Raw genomic sequence first — 20166 nt, forward strand, 5'->3', positions numbered from 1 at the left:
TGAGGTTCCTTTTGGTTTGAATGGGAGTGTTGCAAGTTTTGTTACAGCGAGACAAGACCGTTGTGTGGTGTGTTCCAGGCTGCGAGGGCCGCAGCCCGCTGCTGCTGGGCAAGCTGAAGCGCTTCCTCAGCACTCTGGTGCAGTTCGGCTCCGACATCGGACCAGACACGGGAGACCGCGTGCGGGCGCTCGTCCTCTCCCTGGTGGTCAGTATTTAATATTTTTGTGGGATCTAACATTTAAAAACCTGTCTCACACCGACCTGATTTAGCTTTGACTGATCAGGATAATAAAAACATGTGTATATTAAGGGAATTTTCATTCACAAAGCAGGCTTATCACATTCACACAGTTCAATACTGTTCTATCTTAATTAAATTGAGCTTAACTTAAATTCCATAAGGCAGTGAAGCAATTTCGAAGTCTCGGTGCGACGAAAATTGTCAGTCGATCTCCTGAAAACATTTGTAATAATTATTAACTTTCCGTGATCACATGGGGAAGACCGGAGATCTGCTGGTAAGACTGTGTTAGCCTATTTATTGAAAGTAATAAGCTGGATATCTTGTGCATACAAAACGGCAGGTTCGTCCAGTGTAAATCAGACGTTCCCCACTGACACACCGAGCGAGGTGGAGATTTCGATTCTGGCTTTAGAGGGGTACATTTTTTGATGTAGAAAACAGCGTAAGTTGCGAAATTCACTTCTTTTTGTTTAAATGATGACCGGTTTCGGGTATCAGAACCCATTGTCAAATCATCCACACACCAAAAATGGTGTATTACGGGACAGCAAGCAAATGAACATACTTCGCACGCTGCGCTCACAGTGTAGACATTTTTATCGTTCCAAGATGTCGTGTTTCAGGAGTCTTATGATGCCATCGTCTGATATAAGGAGAAAACATGAAGATATTAAGGGAGGGTGAAGGGTGGCTACAATTCATATGATGGATTATACAAAATACACAAAATTCCACGAACCCTATGGAACTTGCTATAAAATTTCCATGTTACGTTACACGACGTCAGAGCATAAAACGCACTCGCCACATATATACGTATTGATAAAACTCCAGTGGACGAAATGCACACAGATGATAAAAAGCACACAGCTAAAATCCTCGCATCGTCCATGCATGCTGGTGGTGAAGATGATTTTCACAAGCTTGCCGCACAGCACTACGCTACCCGCGGAGTTTTTGCATTGAGGCGGTAGGCAAGCTACGAAGTTAACCTGTCTCGCTGCTGGATGGCGTGTGTATTATATGCTAAATGATCATATGATGTGGTTACAAGCAATGAGAAGTGATGAACCAGAAAGAAAGGTGGATTTTTCAAATTGCCCGAAATCATTACATTGGGCACTTTGAAATATCCGCCTTTCTTTATGGTGCACCGCTATTCATTGCTTGTAACCACAGTATGTGATTCTTAAACCGTTCTCACCTTGACCGTGTCCGCCACCGGTAGCTGAGTGGTCAGCGCGACAGAATGTCAATCCTAAGGGCCCAGGTTCGATTCCCGGCGGGGTCGGAGATTTTCTCCTCTCAGGGACTGGATGTTGTGTTGTCCCAGTCATCATCATCTCATCACTATCGACGCACAAGTCGCCGAAGTGGCGTCAAATCGAAAGACTTGCACCCGGCGAACGTTCTACCCGATGGGACGCCCTAGTCACACGACATTACATTTTTACCTTGACCGTGCGTCGTGTCCACACCACATACCTGGTACTCCCGTGGCGGTGGTATTATTTCTGCCCCACACTGCCGCTGGCTTGCCTGAAGTTATGTATATAGATATGCAAGCGGGTTTAGGGGAGCCACTCAGCACTAAACACAACATTGTCCTACTCGTACATCTGATATGAACAATTATATTCTGAGACGATAAGAAAATCGCAGGCTGCGCTGTTTACACACTAAGTCGTAAGTTTTGATGCCAGTTAACGTTCTCGCTAATTTTATGAGAGGTCATAATTATCATTCCCTTATCATTGTACAGTATTCTTGACGATGTTAGTGTCTGTCACTATTGTACTTCACGCCGTAGCATGTATTTCACCGTCTTACTGTGGCCGAACCTTCGGTGACAGAGCGTACGCGTAACCGACACGACGCGGCAAATTGTTGATGATGCAGAAGCCGAATGGTGGAACGAAAGTTCTTATGCTCGTCACATACACTCCTGGAAATGGCAAAAAGAACACATTGACACCGGTGTGTCAGACCCACCATACTTCCTCCGGACACTGCGAGAGGGCTGTACAAGCAATGATCACACGCACGGCACAGCGGACACACCAGGAACCGCGATGTTGGCCGTCGAATGGCGCTAGCTGCGCAGCATTTGTGCACCGCCGCCGTCAGTGTCAGCCAGTTTGCCGTGGCATACGGAGCTCCATCGCAGTCTTTAACACTGGTAGCATGCCGCGACAGCGTGGACGTGAACCGTATGTGCAGTTGACGGACTTTGAGCGAGGGCGTATAGTGGGCATGCGGGAGACCGGGTGGACGTACCGCCGAATTGCTCAACACGTGGGGCGTGAGATCTCCACAGTACATCGATGTTGTCGCCAGTGGTCGGCGGAAGGTGCACGTGCCCGTCGACCTGGGACCGGACCGCAGCGACGCACGGATGCACGCCAAGACCGTAGGATCCTACGCAGTGCCGTAGGGGACCGCACCGCCACTTCCCAGCAAATTAGGGACACTGTTGCTCCTGGGGTATCGGCGAGGACCATTCGCAACCGTCTCCATGAAGCTGGGCTACGGTCCCGCACACCGTTAGGCCGTCTTCCGCTCACGCCCCAACATCGTGCAGCCCGCCTCCAGTGGTGTCGCGACAGGCGTGAATGGAGGGACGAATGGAGACGTGTCGTCTTCAGCGATGAGAGTCGCTTCTGCCTTGGTGCCAATGATGGTCGTATGCGTGTTTGGCGCCGTGCAGGTGAGCGCCACAATCAGGGCTGCATACGACCGAAGCACACAGGGCCAACACCCGGCATCATGGTGTGGGGAGCGATCTCCTACACTGGCCGTACACCTGTGGTGATCGTCGAGGGGACACTAAATAGTGCACGGTACATCCAAACCGTCATCGAACCCATCGTTCTACCATTCCTAGACCGGCAAGGGAACTTGCTGTTCCAACAGGACAATGCACGTCCGCATGTATCCCGTGCCACCCAACGTGCTCTAGAAGGTGTAAGTCAACTACCCTGGCCAGCAAGATCTTCGGATCTGTCCCCCATTGAGCATGTTTGGGACTGAATGAAGCGTCGTCTCACGCGGTCTGCACGTCCAGCACGAACGCTGGTCCAACTGAGGCGCCAGGTGGAAATGGCATGGCAAGCCGTTCCACAGGACTACATCCAGCATCTCTACGATCGTCTCCATGGGAGAATAGCAGCCTGCATTGCTGCGAAAGGTGGATATACACTGTACTAGTGCCGACATTGTGCATGCTCTGTTGCCTGTGTCTATGTGCCTGTGGTTCTGGCAGTGTGATCATGTATCTGACCCAAGAAATGTGTCAATAAAGTTTCCCCTTCCTGGGACAATGAATTCACGGTGTTCTTATTTCAATTTCCAGGAGTGTATATCTGGTACGAGCCCTTCTTGACACTTGTAATAATATGACACTGTTTATGAAAGTTAGGCTACAGTTCACACTTCTCACTTGTACGAACGTGCGCGTAACCGTCGCGACGCGGCAAATTGTTGACGAAGCGGAAACGCTCTCTACAAGACACTGGCACTTGATTGCTCTCATTTGTGGTAAACTATTTTACTGATTCACATTAGGTTCATTCTGGGAGGCCGAACACGACGCACATGACTGATATTGTACGGCACCACACGCAAACCCGCGGATACTCAAATACTTTATCGGCGGCACTGCTCATACTTAATTACTTCTTTAGGCACTTTTCACTAAATCCACTTCCACATCTCATTACTTCACAATAATAGTACTTGCAGCCGCACTTGAAGATAATAATGTCTTTCCCTTGCGGAGCTGCCGACAACGCAACATATCAGCTCCGTGTCCCGTGCTCGACACCGCAATGCAGCCGCTCGTAAACTACTCCGCAACCAAGCCAGCGACATGACAATATGCTTACATTGTGAACAGGGTGACATGTTAAAAATACCGATGAAAAAATACCGATATTAATACCAAATTCTTAATTTTTGAAGGCCCTAGAATAATTAGTGACAGTTATAGTGACATTCAACCGCTAGGGCCGCTGTGGGGTTAGGAAACGGATTACTCCGGAACACTTGGAGCCGTCTGGAAATAAAAATAACGTGTAGCTCTCCTAGGTATCGCAGTGTGGGTAGAACAGGAAACAGCAGGATGTAGTAGGACTGGTGACACGACATCTATAGTGCTCCTAGGGATGCTGGTGGGATTAGGAGAGAGTAGCACAGAGCAGGAGAGGGCACATGACACCTACAGGGAAAATGGTACGGAAAGGAGGGGAAACAGTAGCACAGAAAAGGCTAAGGTACGGGACACCTTCAGCACTCCTAAGCACGGTGGCGTGGGTAGGGTAGGATAGGAATCAGTAAGACAGAGCAGAGCAGAGTAGGGTACTCAACGTCTCTAGCGCTTCTAGGAATGGAGTTGGGGTTAGCAGAGGAAACGGTGCAGGGTAGGGTTGTGACACCTCTAGCACTCTGAGGGACGTTGGTGGGGATAGAGTAGGATACAGCAGGATGAAGCGGAGTATGGTATCTAGCAGCTCAAGCGCTCCAAGGGATGGTTTTGGAGCTAGGGTAGGGAACTACAGGATTTAGCAGATTATGGTAGACAATATCTCCTGTATCGCTTGGGATGGTGGTGTGGGTAGGGTAGGAAATAGTAGGATGGAACAGGATACGGTATGCAGCACCTCTAGCGCTTCTGGGTTATGTCGTAAGTTCTACGGAGTACAAAATACAACATTTAGATATTACAATAGGGCAGATAAAAACGTACACTTTACATGCTTTCAAGATGTGGCCAAGAATAAATAAGGACTACGGGAAGGTTGGTTTGAATAATGAACTGTAGCAGCAGCGTGCATGAGAGAGATGGGTAAAAGAGGGAGAAAAGGAGGAATGTGATAACCCACAATGAAGATCTGGAAGAAACATTTGGCATGACACAGAGAGAAAAGAATAGTGAAAGAAGGATAACAGGAAGAAGATAGCAGCATCGTCTTTACGGTATGACGGAGGGAAAGACGGTCATATATGTTTTATTTTTGGGGAAACATAATGAGGATGATGGAAGAAAGCACTTCAGCTTCTTAAACGCAACGAACCATTGAATTGAGCGCAGAGAGCAGAGCAGCTTGTTTCAGAGGCAGACGGCCACAACAGAGCAGTTTCTGCATGTTTTTGTTTTATGAATGGACATTACTTGACAATGATATGTATTGCATCTGCAAAAAGACGTCAAGAATACATAGCAAGAGCAGCAGTTGATCCACATTTGAGTCCTGTGGAACGCTCACTGTAATTTCTCCATCCCAAAGTCAGTACGGAATAATACAGACACATTCATACAAACTTACCTTTTTACGGCTTGTAAGTGATTGCTGGTGTTGTAGTCACTGGGCCCTGACCATCGTATTGTGACGTCACAAGTAAGCTGAGCTGTTTTGTTGTTTGCAGACCGGCGCGCTCACCGTGGAGGAGTTCCACTCGTCCCTGCAGGAGGCTACCAACTTCCCGCTGCGGCCGTTCGTGGTGCCCTTCCTGAGGGCGCACCTTCCGCTGCTGCAGGCGCAGTTGGCAGCACTGGCCAGGACCGCTAAACAGGTAAGAAACCGCTTACAGCTTTCCTGGGACGATTCTGCTGCGATAGAGCGGGTCCAGCCAGTGGACTCGTTTTTTATCACAACGTAAAAACAGTTCTACACAAACTGTACAGTAGAGTAAGAAAATACGGTTGTATGGGTGCTAAATAGGAGAAAGAACCCATGTTCTCTCAAATAAGAATTTAAATTTACAACACGGCGGACATAACAATAATAAATTCTGGTAATACTCGTAATTTGGCAGTTAAAGAAGACGTGTTTCTTTATTCTGCTTAAACAGTGACATCGTAATTTTTTTCGCTGATAAAGGAAGAAAAGATATTAATTTTTGTATAAAATGCCACCACCAAAAAAATCAAAATCCAAAGGCATTTACGACGATATTTTGAGCTCTCTAATGTGCAACTAGGTTTTTGCAACAAGGTAGATACACTGGACTCGCATTCGGGAGGAAGACGGTTCAATCCCGCGTCCGGCCATCCTGATTTAGGTTTCCCGTGATTTTCCTAGATCACTTCAAGCAAATGCCGGGATGGTTCCTTCGAAAGGGCACGGCCAACTTCCTTCCCCATCCTTCCCTAATCCGAGCTTGTGCTCCGTCTCCAATGACCTCGTTGTCGACGGTACGTTAAACACTAATCTCCTCCTCCTCCAACAAAGTAGATACGACCAGAATGAGATTTGAAAAAAAAAATGGTTCAAATGGCTCTGAGCACTATGGGACGTTAGGTCATCAGTCCCCTAGAACTTAGAACTACTTAAACCTAACTAACCTAAGGACATCACACAACACCCAGCCATCACGAGGCTGAGAAAATCCCTGACCCCGTCGGGAATCGAACCCGGGAACCCGGGCGTGGGAAGCGAGAACGCTACCGCACGACCACGAGATGCGGGCTGAGATTTTCACTCTGCAGCGGAGTGTGCGCTGATATGAAACTTCCTGGCAGATTAAAACTGTGAGCCGGACCGAGACTCGAACTCGGGACCTTTGCCTTTCCAGCTGCTATTGAGACATAGATTTTTAGAAGTCATTGTTTCAGAGTACAATGCCAAAACAAAAAGTCTGACAAATGTTTTTGATACGGTAGGACTAGATTGGTAAGTGGTAAGGTCGCTGGCTCAAATAAATTGATACAATTTCAATTAGTTTACTTGACAATCAAATAAAACATAAAAAACGACAAGAAGTATTAGCTCTCTTAATGTTCTAGGCGGTCACTTTAGCAAAACAGTTACTCCATATTAACTTTTCTGCTCTGGTAAACACATAGAATAATGTGAGTACACAATAAAATATGAAGAACAACTGCAACTATTAGCCTTCTTTGAATATCATAGAATAGGAAAGAAAGTAGTTAACCAAGCACCTTCAAGGTAATCAGTGTGCTTAAATACAATTTTTAAACAGCTGCGATCAGTAGTTCTCCTTATTCGGCAACCAATAGGAGCACAATTTTAAAAAAAATAGCATTTGTTAACTAGCAGTGACGGAGTTCAGATTACATTACCAGAACGAAGAACATCAGAGTTTAACAATCTCCCTCAGGTGGCCAACAACGTTTTAAATGAGTTACCAAAACGTATCAACTGAAATATTTTGAAATTATTGTCATGAATTTTTTTTTACACCGCTTAAAAAGCATAGCATACACTACAGGAATCACAAAGGTAAATATTTACACGGCAAATCACAAGGACTTTTCGGCGCCTCCGTTTAGTCCACGTGAGGTCGTCGACATGACGTGTAGCTTTAACTTGACTGGTGCTACGTATGCTGTACTTTTACCTTTCATCGGGGAGCATTCTGTTTTATAAATGACAAACCGTGTGGAGTTTTTTAATGTATTTACAATTTGTTCTCAAAACCTCGACGACACATGTATGTGAACGTATACGCAAAGGTATGTAAAAGTATTTGTAAAAAAAAAGTGGGTCATCCCAAAAAATGGTTGTATTTTGCGTAGATAACTGATTTCCGGTTTTCTTTTCATACGGTTTAATACCAATCTGGAGGTAACAGCACGATTCTGTGGAAACCAGTTATTGGAATAAAGGTCTTAAAATCAGCCACCTTGATTTTCTCAAAAAATGTATCTAAACAGAGATACTCCAACAACATGTGTAAGTTAAAACGTAGAAAGTAGCTCTTGAACAGAAACGTTTGGAAAACAAAGCCCTCCACTGGGCTATCTTTTAAGATTTTAATTTCCTTAGAATGTCAGGGTCCCTAAAGGGTAAGCGGCTCCTTGAAACACTTCAGACGTCTTTGAGCTTTTAAATACTACTCCAATATGCACACAGAATTAAACCTGCAGTTAGGATACACGAAGCAGATCAAATATTTAATCTTCAGAAAGTAAAAAAAAAAAAAAAAAAAAAAAAAAGAAATAGAGGTTATACCAAATGCAATCACAAAGCGACCATCAGCGTGGGGGGCTCAGGAATCAATATGCGAGGTGCGTTCAATAAATAATGCAACACATTTTTTCTCTGCCATTTTCTGTTGAAAAAATGTGGAATTTGTTGTGTGACACAGTGGTATATCCCACTTCAGCCTCTATAGTTTCATGTAGTTCCGATAGGTGGGTAGTGTTTAAAATGACATCTGAAACGGAGGTGCGTTGTAACCAGACAGCTGTCACTGAGATTCTTTCGGCGGAAACCGGAGCATCGCTGATATTCATAGGCACTAGCAGAATGACAATGGAAACTTGGCAGCGAACAAAACCACGGCGAGTCGTTGGGCGAGTCATCCGTCACCCATCACGGAGCATTGAAGTATATTACGCTAACCTTAGGAAACTACAGAAACATCAGCGTGCTCGTCGCCACAAAAATGCAAACTAACGTCTCTTTCACACAGGTCTGCGCACCCCAGAAGAGCTCAAAAAACTTCATTCGACTGTTCTTCCTCATCCACCCCACAGCCTCCATCTCACACCTCCTGACTTTCATCCGTTTGGCCCAGTGAAAGATGCACTATGCTGGAAGCAGTATGAGAATGATTGGGAGGTTATTGATGCAGCAAGAAGTTGGATCTAACGTAGACCAGTAGAGTGGTACCATGCGAGCACACATCCCCTCTCAGTAAGATAGCGTAATGATGTCACGCTGAACATAAATTATGTTGAAAAGTAGGGTTTTGGAGCCAAAATATGGTGTGTTGGAGTACTGAATAAAACGAAACTGGTGACTGAAAAAAAATGTTGCATTAATTATTAAACGTCCCTCGTATAAATACTAGTAAACGCAGAAGTGGCACAGAACAAATCAAAAGCCAAATGCCGGCCGGTGTGGCCGAGCGGTTCTAGGCGCTACAGTCTGGAACCACGCGACCGCTACGGTCGCATGTTCTAATCCTGCCTCGGGCATGGATGTGTGTGATGTCCTTAGGTTAGTTAGGTTGAAGTAGTTCTAAGTTCTAGGGGACTGATGACCTCAGAAGTTAAGTCCCACGCTGCTCAGAGCCATTTGAAAAGCCACATAATAATAACAAACATGATAACATGATCCGTACCTCAGTCAATGCCACCGGCTTCAGCAATTTTATACACGATACAAACACAAATAAAATAGGTTACATACAGAAAGTGTCGGCTTACCTGTCTATTGCATGTATGCTGACAACGCAATCCTCTGCCAACTGCGAGGCAGAATTTTATAAAAAATTTAATAAGAAGTAACACATTTACTTCTTATAAGAACATAGCATAACTAGTGCAACAGAGGGCGGGATCGTACAGTATTACGGCGCAGTGGGTAACGATAACCAGGAAGGCGGGAGTTTTCGAGCAGAACACGGTGACTTTCCAAAATTATGCTCCCCGTCACGTAATGGCTGCTTTGATGCTCACCGTAGACCCCTCGTTGTTCCTGGATGGAATTAAAGCCTCCACGAGTCCCCTGTCCACCGGGCAAGACAACGAACTCAGGGACTCGGACTCCATCCGCGACTCGCCGCTGCTCAAGCAGGAAGCAAGCAGCCACCTAAAACCACGTGACCGCCCCGTTAACGGTCAACACGCCCGCCTCGATACTCGCACGCCGAAGCCAGACCTTCGGCCGTTACACGGAGGCGACAGCGAACTGTCGCCTGCAAGTCGCAGTACTGCAGCGGACGCTCAGTCTCCGCTCTGTTCGTTTGCGCGCGGTCTTGGGCGCCTTGCTCCGGTTCGCGCGGTTCCTCTCGTCGGAGATTCGAGTCGTCCCTCGGGCAAGGGTGTATGTGTTGTCGTTAGCGCAAGTTAAAGTTAGATTAAGTGTTGTAGCTCCTCGTGAAGGATTACAAGGGGGTACCCAAAAAAACACTGGAATAACATTGCTCTGGGCGGAGCTTGTGTCGTACGCATTGCTGCCGCTAGGTGTGTGTAGGGGAACACATTGCCAGTTCAATGCCGCTTGTGTCGTCGACCTGACTTGTTTTGTCCATCTGCAATGACTGTTTTTGCTAGCGTTGTTTTGTTCTTGTTTCGTTTTGTGTGATGAAAAGTTTAAGTGAACAACGTGCAGCTCTGATATTTTGTGTTCTACTCTGTAAAAAAAAAAAAAAAAAAAAGCCGCTGACACTGTTTTAATGTTGAAAACAGCTTACCAAGATGACGCTATGGGAAAAATTCAAGTGTAAGAGTGGTTTGCTCGTTTTAAAAATGGTGACATGTCGATTGATGACAAACCTCGTTCTGGACGTCAGCCAATTGCCCGAAGTGACGAAAATAATGAAAAAATTCGAGAGCTTCTGCTAAGAGACCGTCAACGGACAATTTATCAGTTGTCAGAGATTAGTGAGTTATCTTGAAGCTCGGTTCGGCGAATTTTAATGGAAGATTTGGGAATGAAAAGGGTTGGTGCCAACTTAATTCCTCGGGTTCTGACTGGCAAAAGGAACATGGAGTTGAAACATGTCATGCTTTGAAACAACTACTTGAAACTGATCCAGATTTTCTGTCAAAGGTCATTACAGGTGGTGAATCATGGTGCTATGGTTAGGACCCAGAAACAAATAAACAGTCATGCCAATTGAAGACGTCATCGTCACCCCGTCCAAAAAAAAAAAAATGTTGATTTACTTTTATGATGCCAATGATGTAGTTCATTCCTACTTTGTTCCCCCATGACAGACCATCAATCAAACATTTTATTTGGAGGTTTTAAGAAAATTGCGCAACAGTGGTCGTCAAAAAAGACCCGATTTGTGGTAGACAGGAGACAAGTTCTTCCACCACGACAACGCACCTACACACACGGCCATCTCTGTTACACAGCTTTCGACTAAAAAGTGACGTGGTTCCGCTCCCGCATACACCTTAATCGCCTAACCTAGGTCTGTGCGACTTTTTCCACGCATGAAAAGCGGCATGAAACTACACTGATTGCACAACACTGAAGAAGTCAAGAAAAAATGAGAGAGAAGTTGTCAGCCATTTCTAATGATGACTAAAAAACTTTTTCGAAGAATGGAAGCACCGATGAGACAAATGTATTAGTTGTAATGGAGAGTATTTTGAAGGAAACAAGGTTCATTTGTAAACAATTTGAAAATTATAGCTTTTAGAAAAAGTTCCAGTTTATTTATTTATTTAGTCTCTTCGTATGTGCCTGCTCCTAACGGGACCACGCATTACAGTTACCAGGCAACGGGAGAAGTATAGTTATCGATGAAGGCCTTCGCACAGTTCTTAGGCCAGCAGCAAGGAGCATCCATTGATTGTAATACTAATAGTAATAATAATTATATTATAAAATAGTAACAAAAATCATAATTACGTCAAAAATATATCAATTGCATCAATAACAAAACAGCAAAGGCTTCAAACATAGGCTTTCTGAGGCTCAACTGCTTTATACATTATATGCCAATGTATTTCACTGATACTGTTTCTTGTGCATTTTTAACCACAGTGATAAAATTTCCTACAATCAAGATTACGCATGTTGTGAAACTTTGCTATAGGTGAAGCACACAAACCTTCCTCGTGAATCACTATATTAGTGAAAACCGTATAAAAATCACTGCAGTAGGCCCTAAATTGTGAGATTAGGCCAAACACACAAACGGAAATCGCTTGGACGTCCAGAGACTTTAATTCACACACTGAAACACCAAAGAAACAGGTATAGGTATGCGTATTCAAATACAGATATATATAAGCAGGCGCCTTTATAAGGAAAAAAGTGTTCAAAAATGGCTCTGAGCACTATGGGACTTAACTTCTGAAGTCATCAGTCCCCTAGAAGTTAGAACTACTTAAACCTAACTAACCTAAGGACATCACACATATCCATGCCCGAGGCAGGATTCGAACCTGCGACCATAGCGGTCGCGTGGTTCCAGACTGAAGCACCTAGAACCGCTCGGCCACATCGGCCGGCACAAAAAGTATCGGCGCAGTTGTTAGATCGGTTACTGCTACTGCAATGGCAGGTTATGAATTTGAACTTAGTGTTATAGTCGGCGCACGAGCAATGAGGCATAGCATCTCAGAGGTAGCGATAATGTGGGGATTTTCCCGTTCGATCATTTGACGAGTGTACCGTGTTCGGTAAAATATCAAATCTCCGACATCGTTGCGGCGGGAAGAAGATCCTGCAAGAGCGGGACCAACGATGACTGTAGAGAATCGTTGAACGTGACAGATGAAAATATTCATTTACGACCATTGCTTCCTTATCTCGAAACATTCGTCTTTTGATCATCTAAAATCGGCATAAATTTGACGTTTCAGGTTTGAGACACCCGGTACTTTTTCACAAACTTTTACCTTTCAGGAAATCAACAGCGACTTCAGGCAAGTATAGTTCACAATTCAAGTTTACGTGCGATTTTAATTGTCGCATTGATAAACTTTTAGACCAAAATAACGCGTGGTTTATGTTTTATACTTCAGCGAATAAGCAATATGGTGTTCCAACATGCTTGATCAGTCAGTATTGACATTGGTGCACAGAAATGTCTGAACCAATTAGGTATGGAGTACCATGACACGGGAAATGTAGATGCTGCAGTGATGAGACGAATCCTTGTACCGTCCTGAAAGTAGGACGATTGTTCGTGTCACAGAAGGAGGCAGACGTGCTCTGCTGCTGGTACCTGACGCTACACCAATTACTTTTAAAGTGATGTATCGACCGTTTCGATAGCAGTAATCGCCGCACTGCTTCGTGACAGGTAACTACCCCAGTTATGCAAACTGCCCATAGCTACGTAGTGGTTACGTGCACGTATACCACAGCGCCCCCATTTATAAAGAAAATGGTGCTGCATTCTTAACACTGGAATGCTACACAGGGTGAAATCTACCATGTTTATTTCAAAAAGCATTAATACGAGCCCCAGTAATAATGCAAAATCCCAAATCCACAACTACATTGGATAGACGTATGTTGGGTGGTTGCTGTTTCCTCCATGATAGCAGCTCCACGGTTTCGATTAATGTTTAGTTCTTTTTTTTTATTTAGTGCACAAACAAGTGCGATGCAGTGAAACATTTCGCTGCATTAGTTTTCTCATCTTTACACTATGCAAACATGATACAGCGCCAACTTAAGAATACGTACCTCGGTAGCTGTCATAGCGTCTGCATGCTCCACTCATCCATATAGTGCCAAGACTGACACCCCCAGCTCAGGAATATGCTTTTCACATGGTGACTTGTGACGTCAATATTATGCCTCAACTAAATTGTATGTCCAAATTGCGGTGTGTCTTTTGATTCAAATTAAGCTTCTTATAATTTTAAGTTACGTTTATGGCCAACTGATATTAGGAATTCCTCACATATTGCCGAGTACGTTAGCAAGCAAATCGTGTGTTATAATTTGTTGCTTTAACCAAGTTGAAAAGTTGTTGAAGGGCTAAAAACGTACAAAAAATTACCAGAAAAATTACGAAATAAGAATCAAACAGAATGATTTTGTTATGTATATGAAACTATTCTGGTTGATCGTAGCACTGCGAAATTCATATTGGATTGTGTCTACGCAACATATTACGAGAGGTATCGATCTTTTAAGCAACTGACAGTAACTAAAACAAAACTAGTGATCAGAAATGAATTGTGACCTCATTTTTCCACTGAAATACTTCAGTTGTGTCAACAGATTTTCCTACAAGAGAGTCAAAATTAAGATTAGCATCTTGGTGAGGCTAATTCATAGAAGATATCCCCACAAAACATAGTATGTCACTGTGAACAACAGGTGGTACTGATTTCCAAAAAATGTTCGCAGTATTCGGCATAATTTCTGAAAAGGAAACCAAAAGCAAAAATCTGAATCACGCAACCACATTTGATGAAGGAAATATAAATAAATTGGCTAGCATGAGTACAAACATAGAAGTTCACACAATCATGTTGAAAACAAAAGAGCTAGTAGACATTTCACACTTGCTGCAGCACTTTAAATCAGTTTACGCTGGCTGTGGTTAAGTACATTTGACCAAGCTCTAAACTTCTTTCAGTTGATATTTGCACTCAACACTCTGCAAGGGCACACTGTTTAACACATTAAAGGAACTTTACAAATAAAAACAGCACAAACAGATAAAGCACATGCACGCACGCATGTACAAACACACACACACACACACACACACACACACACACACACACACACACACACTCACGAAAAATAAATACACTAATATCTGCAAAGACGTACCATTTGCACACAAATAGGAATACCAAATAAAAGACAACACACACAGCTAAGAAACACACAGAAAACACACACAGACGCGCACATACACAGAGACGCGCACATACACACACACACACAAACATAAAATGCAACTAAAATTCAAATTTGGCGCCGAACTCTCTTGTGAACAAATTAACACTGACTGGGCTGGGACACAACAAACCACAATCATACTGCGTTCTGGTGTAGTGAAAAGCGTTTTACTACGTTATTTGTGTAAAATACTGGTTATAGCTACGTATGCATCACAAAATGCGGAGAATAGACGTGTTTCTTGCCACACGAAAACATAAGTAAATACGAAAATAGGCGCGAAAACATCGCGAAAAGCTAAATTACACCCTAGAAGATAGGTTAACACTAAGCAAAAAAAAAAACTTATCAACACCGTTTGGTTGCAGATGACAAGCTACCTGTAATAATTTACACAAAAGTGGTCCAGAAAATTCATGCTCACCAAATGTAAAGGTATTTACAAAAAGAAACGATCTGTTGTTTGAACTAAAAATGCACATTATTTTATAATCACGTGACAAAAATGTTCACATTACAGAATAAATAAAAACGAAAACCCACTAATGATGGCACAGTGGTGCCGAAACATGTTTGGGTGTTCAGAAACACGGTGTTTTGCGTAACTGGCGGACCTCAAATCCCAAAAATTTTAACTGCAAACACGCCCAATACAAGGAGCTGCAAATCAAAAGATGGATATTTGTAGGTTCCTCCTCGTATTAGTTCCTATGACTGAAAACGAAAGTAGAAGAAAAATATTTCAATAGTTGACAACACCGGTATTTGAGCGAATGTGTAACATATTTCCGTTAGTTTGGACGCCGAGATTGTATCTGGGGTACGTCGGAAGAAATGCCGGCTGTGACCATTTGGTTCTAGTTCCCACCGCTGTGCGGCGCGCGTCTCCGAAGCGGAACTCGCCCTCCATCTAACGGTCAATGACTGCACTACGTAGGCGCACCACGGTAGCGGCCGGTGCAGCGAGAGCGGGAGGGCGCGACGGAAAAGACAGAGAGAGACGGAGAGAGAGGAACTTGGCCAATATCCGTGATAAGTCTCCGCTCGACGTCGTCATAATTTTCATTTCTTCGCCGGGCCCCGGCTGCGAAGGGAGTAAAAAGAGTACGTGACAGGGAACGGTACGGTGCGAGCGGAACTCGGCGCCACCTTGTTTGGCGAAGGCGGGTGGGCGGGAAAGGGGGAGTTGGGTAGCGGGCAGCTGACGATAAAAATTATCGCCGGGCACGCGAGGTGGCGGAGGGGTGGGATCGGCAAGGGGTACGGTGCGGTGGGGTGGGAGAGAGATAGGGCGGGCCGTAACTCCGGCACGGCGGAGGGAAGGGTGGCGCCCGGCGCAGAATGCAGATCAGGGCGTGGCTGGCAGCGGCGCTAACGAGGGATCCCGGCGTGGGAACCGACACGCCACGCCGACATGCCGCTCACAGCACTCTGCCGCTTTCTCGGGGCGATTAAAAAAATTTTTGAAAAAGAGAACCGCGAGGCAGCGCCGCACTGCGTACCACCGCAGGCCGCTGGTATTTATGAGTCGAAACACGTGTCAAAATACACGGAACACAAAAACTTTGCGAATGTTAACTTTTTTTGGGGTAAAATAAAATTTACGAACACCACTTGTCATATTAATTTTTTCATTTTAGCTGGAGGTGAGGTCGTGCTTGTGAAATATTAGTAAAATATAATATTTGGCTCAACCAAATAAAATTCTTCATTTGTAAAAGATTTTTTTGTTCAGTCACGACCGGTAGTGATTGAACAAATAAATATTAACAACTAACGCAGTTTAATATGTGATTCCACAATTTTCCGCTACTGACGTCGTGTTAACCAAATCTTGTGAAATGACAAGCGGATGACGTTTTCGAGAGTGGACTTCCGTCTTAATTAAAATATGCAGACGTGCACCGCTGACTCGAGCGACGAGTGTGCCAGTACTGCGATCAACGTTTCGCAGTACATAAACTGCACCAGAACACGCGATACGAGGTGGTTGTGTCAGCCGCTGGAGAAAGCAGGAAAGAACAGCTGTGAGAGTCAAACACGTCAGCAGAGTGGGAACGTAAAGTAACGCTGAGTCTGTTTAGTCCGATGATTTTGCTTATTTTTACGCTCTCAAAGTGCTGATTAAAGAGACTTATGGATAGTAAAAACTGTGGGGGAAGATAAATATTGAAATATATATAATAACTAACAGGCGACGTTTGGCGAATGTGCCACTCCGAGAGATGCAGACGTAGACCAAATAGTGTAGGGCCGTATCAAACCAGTCACAAGACATGAACCAAACAAAAGTGTAAAATATTTTTAAAGATTCTTGTGAATGTTACCTGAAGGTGAGAGCGTCGTGTCGAAGCGCATCGTGTCATTGTGATTTTGTCTCAAATTTTATGTGGCTGACCCAAATTTTACACTACTGGCCATTAAAATTGCTACACCCCGAAGATGACGTGCTACAGACGCGAAATTTAACCGACAGGAAGAAGATGCTGTGATATGCAAATGATTAGCTTTTCAGAGCATTCATACAAGGTTGGCGCCGGTGGCGACACCTACAACGTGTTGACATGAGGAACGTTTCCAACCGATTTCTCGTACACAAACAGCAGTTGACCGGCGTTGCCTGGTGAAACGTTGTTGTTATGCCTCGTGTAAGGAAGAGAAATGCGTACCACCACGTTTCCGACTTTGATAAAGGTCGGATTGTAGCCTATTGCGATTGCGGTTGCTGGCATTGGTCGATATCCAATGACTGTTAGCAGAATATGGAATCGGTGGGTTCAGGAGGGTAATACGGAATGCCGTGGTGGATCCCAACGGCCTCGTATCACTAGCAGTCGAGATGACAGGCAGCTTATCCGCTTGGCTGTAACGGATCGTGCAGCCACGTCTCGATCCCTGAGTCAACAGGACGTTTGCAAGACAACAATCATCTGCACGAAGAGTTCGACGACGCCCGCAGCAGCATGGACTATCACCTCGGAGACTATGGCTGCGGTTACCCTTGACGCTGCATCACAGACCCGGCGATGGCGTACTCAACGTCGAACCTGGATACACGAATAGCAAAACACCATTTTTTGGGACGAATACCGGTTCTGTTTACACCATCATGATGGTCGCATCCGTGTTTGGTGACATCGCGGTGAACGCACATTGGAAGCGTGTATTCGTCATCGCCATACTGGCGTATCACCCGGCATGATGGTTTGGGGTGCTATTGGTTACACGTCTCTGTCACCTCCTGTTCGCACTGACGGCGCTTTGAACAGTGGACGTTACATTTCAGATGTGTTATGACCCGTTGCTCGACCCATCATTCGATCCCTGCGAAACCCTACATTTCAGCAGGATAATGGACGACCGCATGTTGCAGGTACTGTACGGGCCTTTCTGGATACAGAAATTGTCGACTGCTGCCCTCGCCAGCACATTCTCCAGATCTCTCACCAATTGAAAACGTCTGGTCAATGTTGGCCAAGCAACTGGCTCGTCAAAATATGCCAATCACTACTCCTGATGAACTGTGGTATCGTGTTGAAGCTGCATGGGCAGCTGTACCTGTACACGCCATCCAAGCTCTGTTTGACTCAATGCCCAGGCGTATCAAGGCCGTTATTACGGCCAGAGGTGGTTGTTCTGGGTGCTGATTCCTCATTATCTATGCACCCAAATTGCGTGTAAATGTAATCACATTTCAGTTATAATATAATATATTTGTCCAATGAATAGCCGTCTATCATCTGCATTTCTTCTTGGTATAGCAATTTTAATGGCCAGTAGTGTATATTTTACTTCACGTGAACATCGGTGGCGGAAGTACGTAATAAACCGCATACGTTACTGAATTACTGTGCGACCTTTTTAGCTTCATCTGAAGTAATTGTGTAGCACGGTCTGTTAATTTCAACAATAGCTCACAAAACTAAAATGCTGGAACAATTTGTTTTCAGATTATACGAGTACTGAAATGTTAAAACAGCAATTTTTAGAGATAAGGTATGTTGTCCACAACCTGAAGGTGGAATTAAAAAGCACAGTGTTCTATAAGGCATGGCTCTAACTGGAGGTAATATGGACTACACTTCGTGCACTCTTTCAACTGACTTACCCAGATCTATTGTTTAACGAGGACAACCAAACACCGTTGAACCTGGTGTTTTTCACAAAACCATAACTTTGCCACAGATTTAAAAAGCTATACGTGTTAGAAAAAATACTTGCACAAACTAACGATGGAGCCCCAAGACCTATACTTTGTATCCAGGGCGAATTTCCTCTCTGTATGGGTGTTGCACTGATTTGAAACTTGGCATACTAAAACCACGTACCGGACCGGAAGCTGCAAGCTTTCCGCTTAGGGGGCAAGAGCTCTGCAGACTGAACTATGGTAATCTTCTTTGAGCTGTTTCTTTTCGACAAATTTAGGGAAAAGTGTACAACATGGCATCTAAAGTGATTTTTGAGGGAGCCAGATTTCATCAAAAGTTCTTTACTTCAATCGGACGCGCTTGTAATAAAGAAGAAAATTTGGGTTACAGGAAAACGTTCACAAGATTCAGTACTACTAGAATTGTAGAACAACCGTAGCCTACCGGAGATTATGATAAGTAAGCATAGACTAACGTAGTTTTCACCTCATTTCGATCGCGGAAACGTTTTTGAATTTCTCATTTTTCTTAATTCATTGTGTTTCGTCTCAGAATAAAAGTAGTCTTGGTTTCAAAGTTATTTAATATCGATAACGTGCTTCGGCCTTTTGGGACATCATCAGATTGTGTAAAAGTAGCTAGACATGTAACCCACCCATCATAAAGTCGTATAAAATGGAAAATGGACCGAAAAGTAACTGGATGCGTAACACACCCGTCATAAAAACGTATAAAATGGGAAGTGAACCTTATGCACACCTGCAGTTTCCACCATAGCAGCACGGAATAGAACCACGCTTTTAAAACAAACGCAGTTTGATCTACACACAGCACAATGTCTATTCGGCGCCACACACGAATATTGCTATGAATATTAAACTACTGTCGTATGATTGAAAGGAAACAACGTTTAATTACGTTATGTTTACTGGTAAATAAAGTAACATTCAGCAGTGGTTTTCAGTCCTGAGTCGCATTTCCTTTACTTTATATCAGGACACGTATATCCATATTAGTTATGTTTATCAATATCACCGAACCGCAACATATGAAAAATTGTTAAGTTTTTGTTCTATATAGTTAGCCTCCCGTCTGTTACTTAAAATCAACAATATATATAGCAAATTTGAAATTGTCAATATTTAATTTAAGCTTTATTCGAAAATTATTGATCTGTAACGCGAAACAATAAAAGGATCTCGTAGCAAAGATAAAAACAATACATATTTATCATATATCGCTAAAAAGCGCAATTCCCCAAAAGGGGTAAAATTAAGAAACGCACAACAAAAAAAATCAAATATCGCTTAAATACTTCGTCAACCTCACATTTACATTAGTGGCAGGAAACTCTTGCTCTTGATCATGATGAAGAACGTTTGATTGAGTACAAAAGAACAAACAATAATTACATAATTTTTTATGTTTGTGTATGTGAACTCTCTTGCCATCGAAAGTAATTGCTTTGCT

The 20166-nt window shown here is 43.9% G+C and overlaps 1 protein-coding gene across 1 annotated transcript in view; it reads left to right on the top strand.

Annotated features, from left to right (window-relative positions):
* Positions 1 to 20166, top strand: part of LOC126278302 (protein CBFA2T1-like) — a 1072749-nt gene that overhangs the window by 851847 nt on the left and 200736 nt on the right. The window contains exons 4-5 of the mRNA XM_049978315.1: positions 79 to 206; positions 5670 to 5816. Coding sequence (XP_049834272.1) covers positions 79 to 206; positions 5670 to 5816 — 275 coding nt within the window. The remainder of the gene's footprint in view (positions 1 to 78; positions 207 to 5669; positions 5817 to 20166) is intronic.

This window comes from Schistocerca gregaria, chromosome 6 (genome assembly GCF_023897955.1).
Source record: "Schistocerca gregaria isolate iqSchGreg1 chromosome 6, iqSchGreg1.2, whole genome shotgun sequence".
Taxonomy (NCBI): Eukaryota; Metazoa; Arthropoda; class Insecta; order Orthoptera; family Acrididae; genus Schistocerca; species Schistocerca gregaria.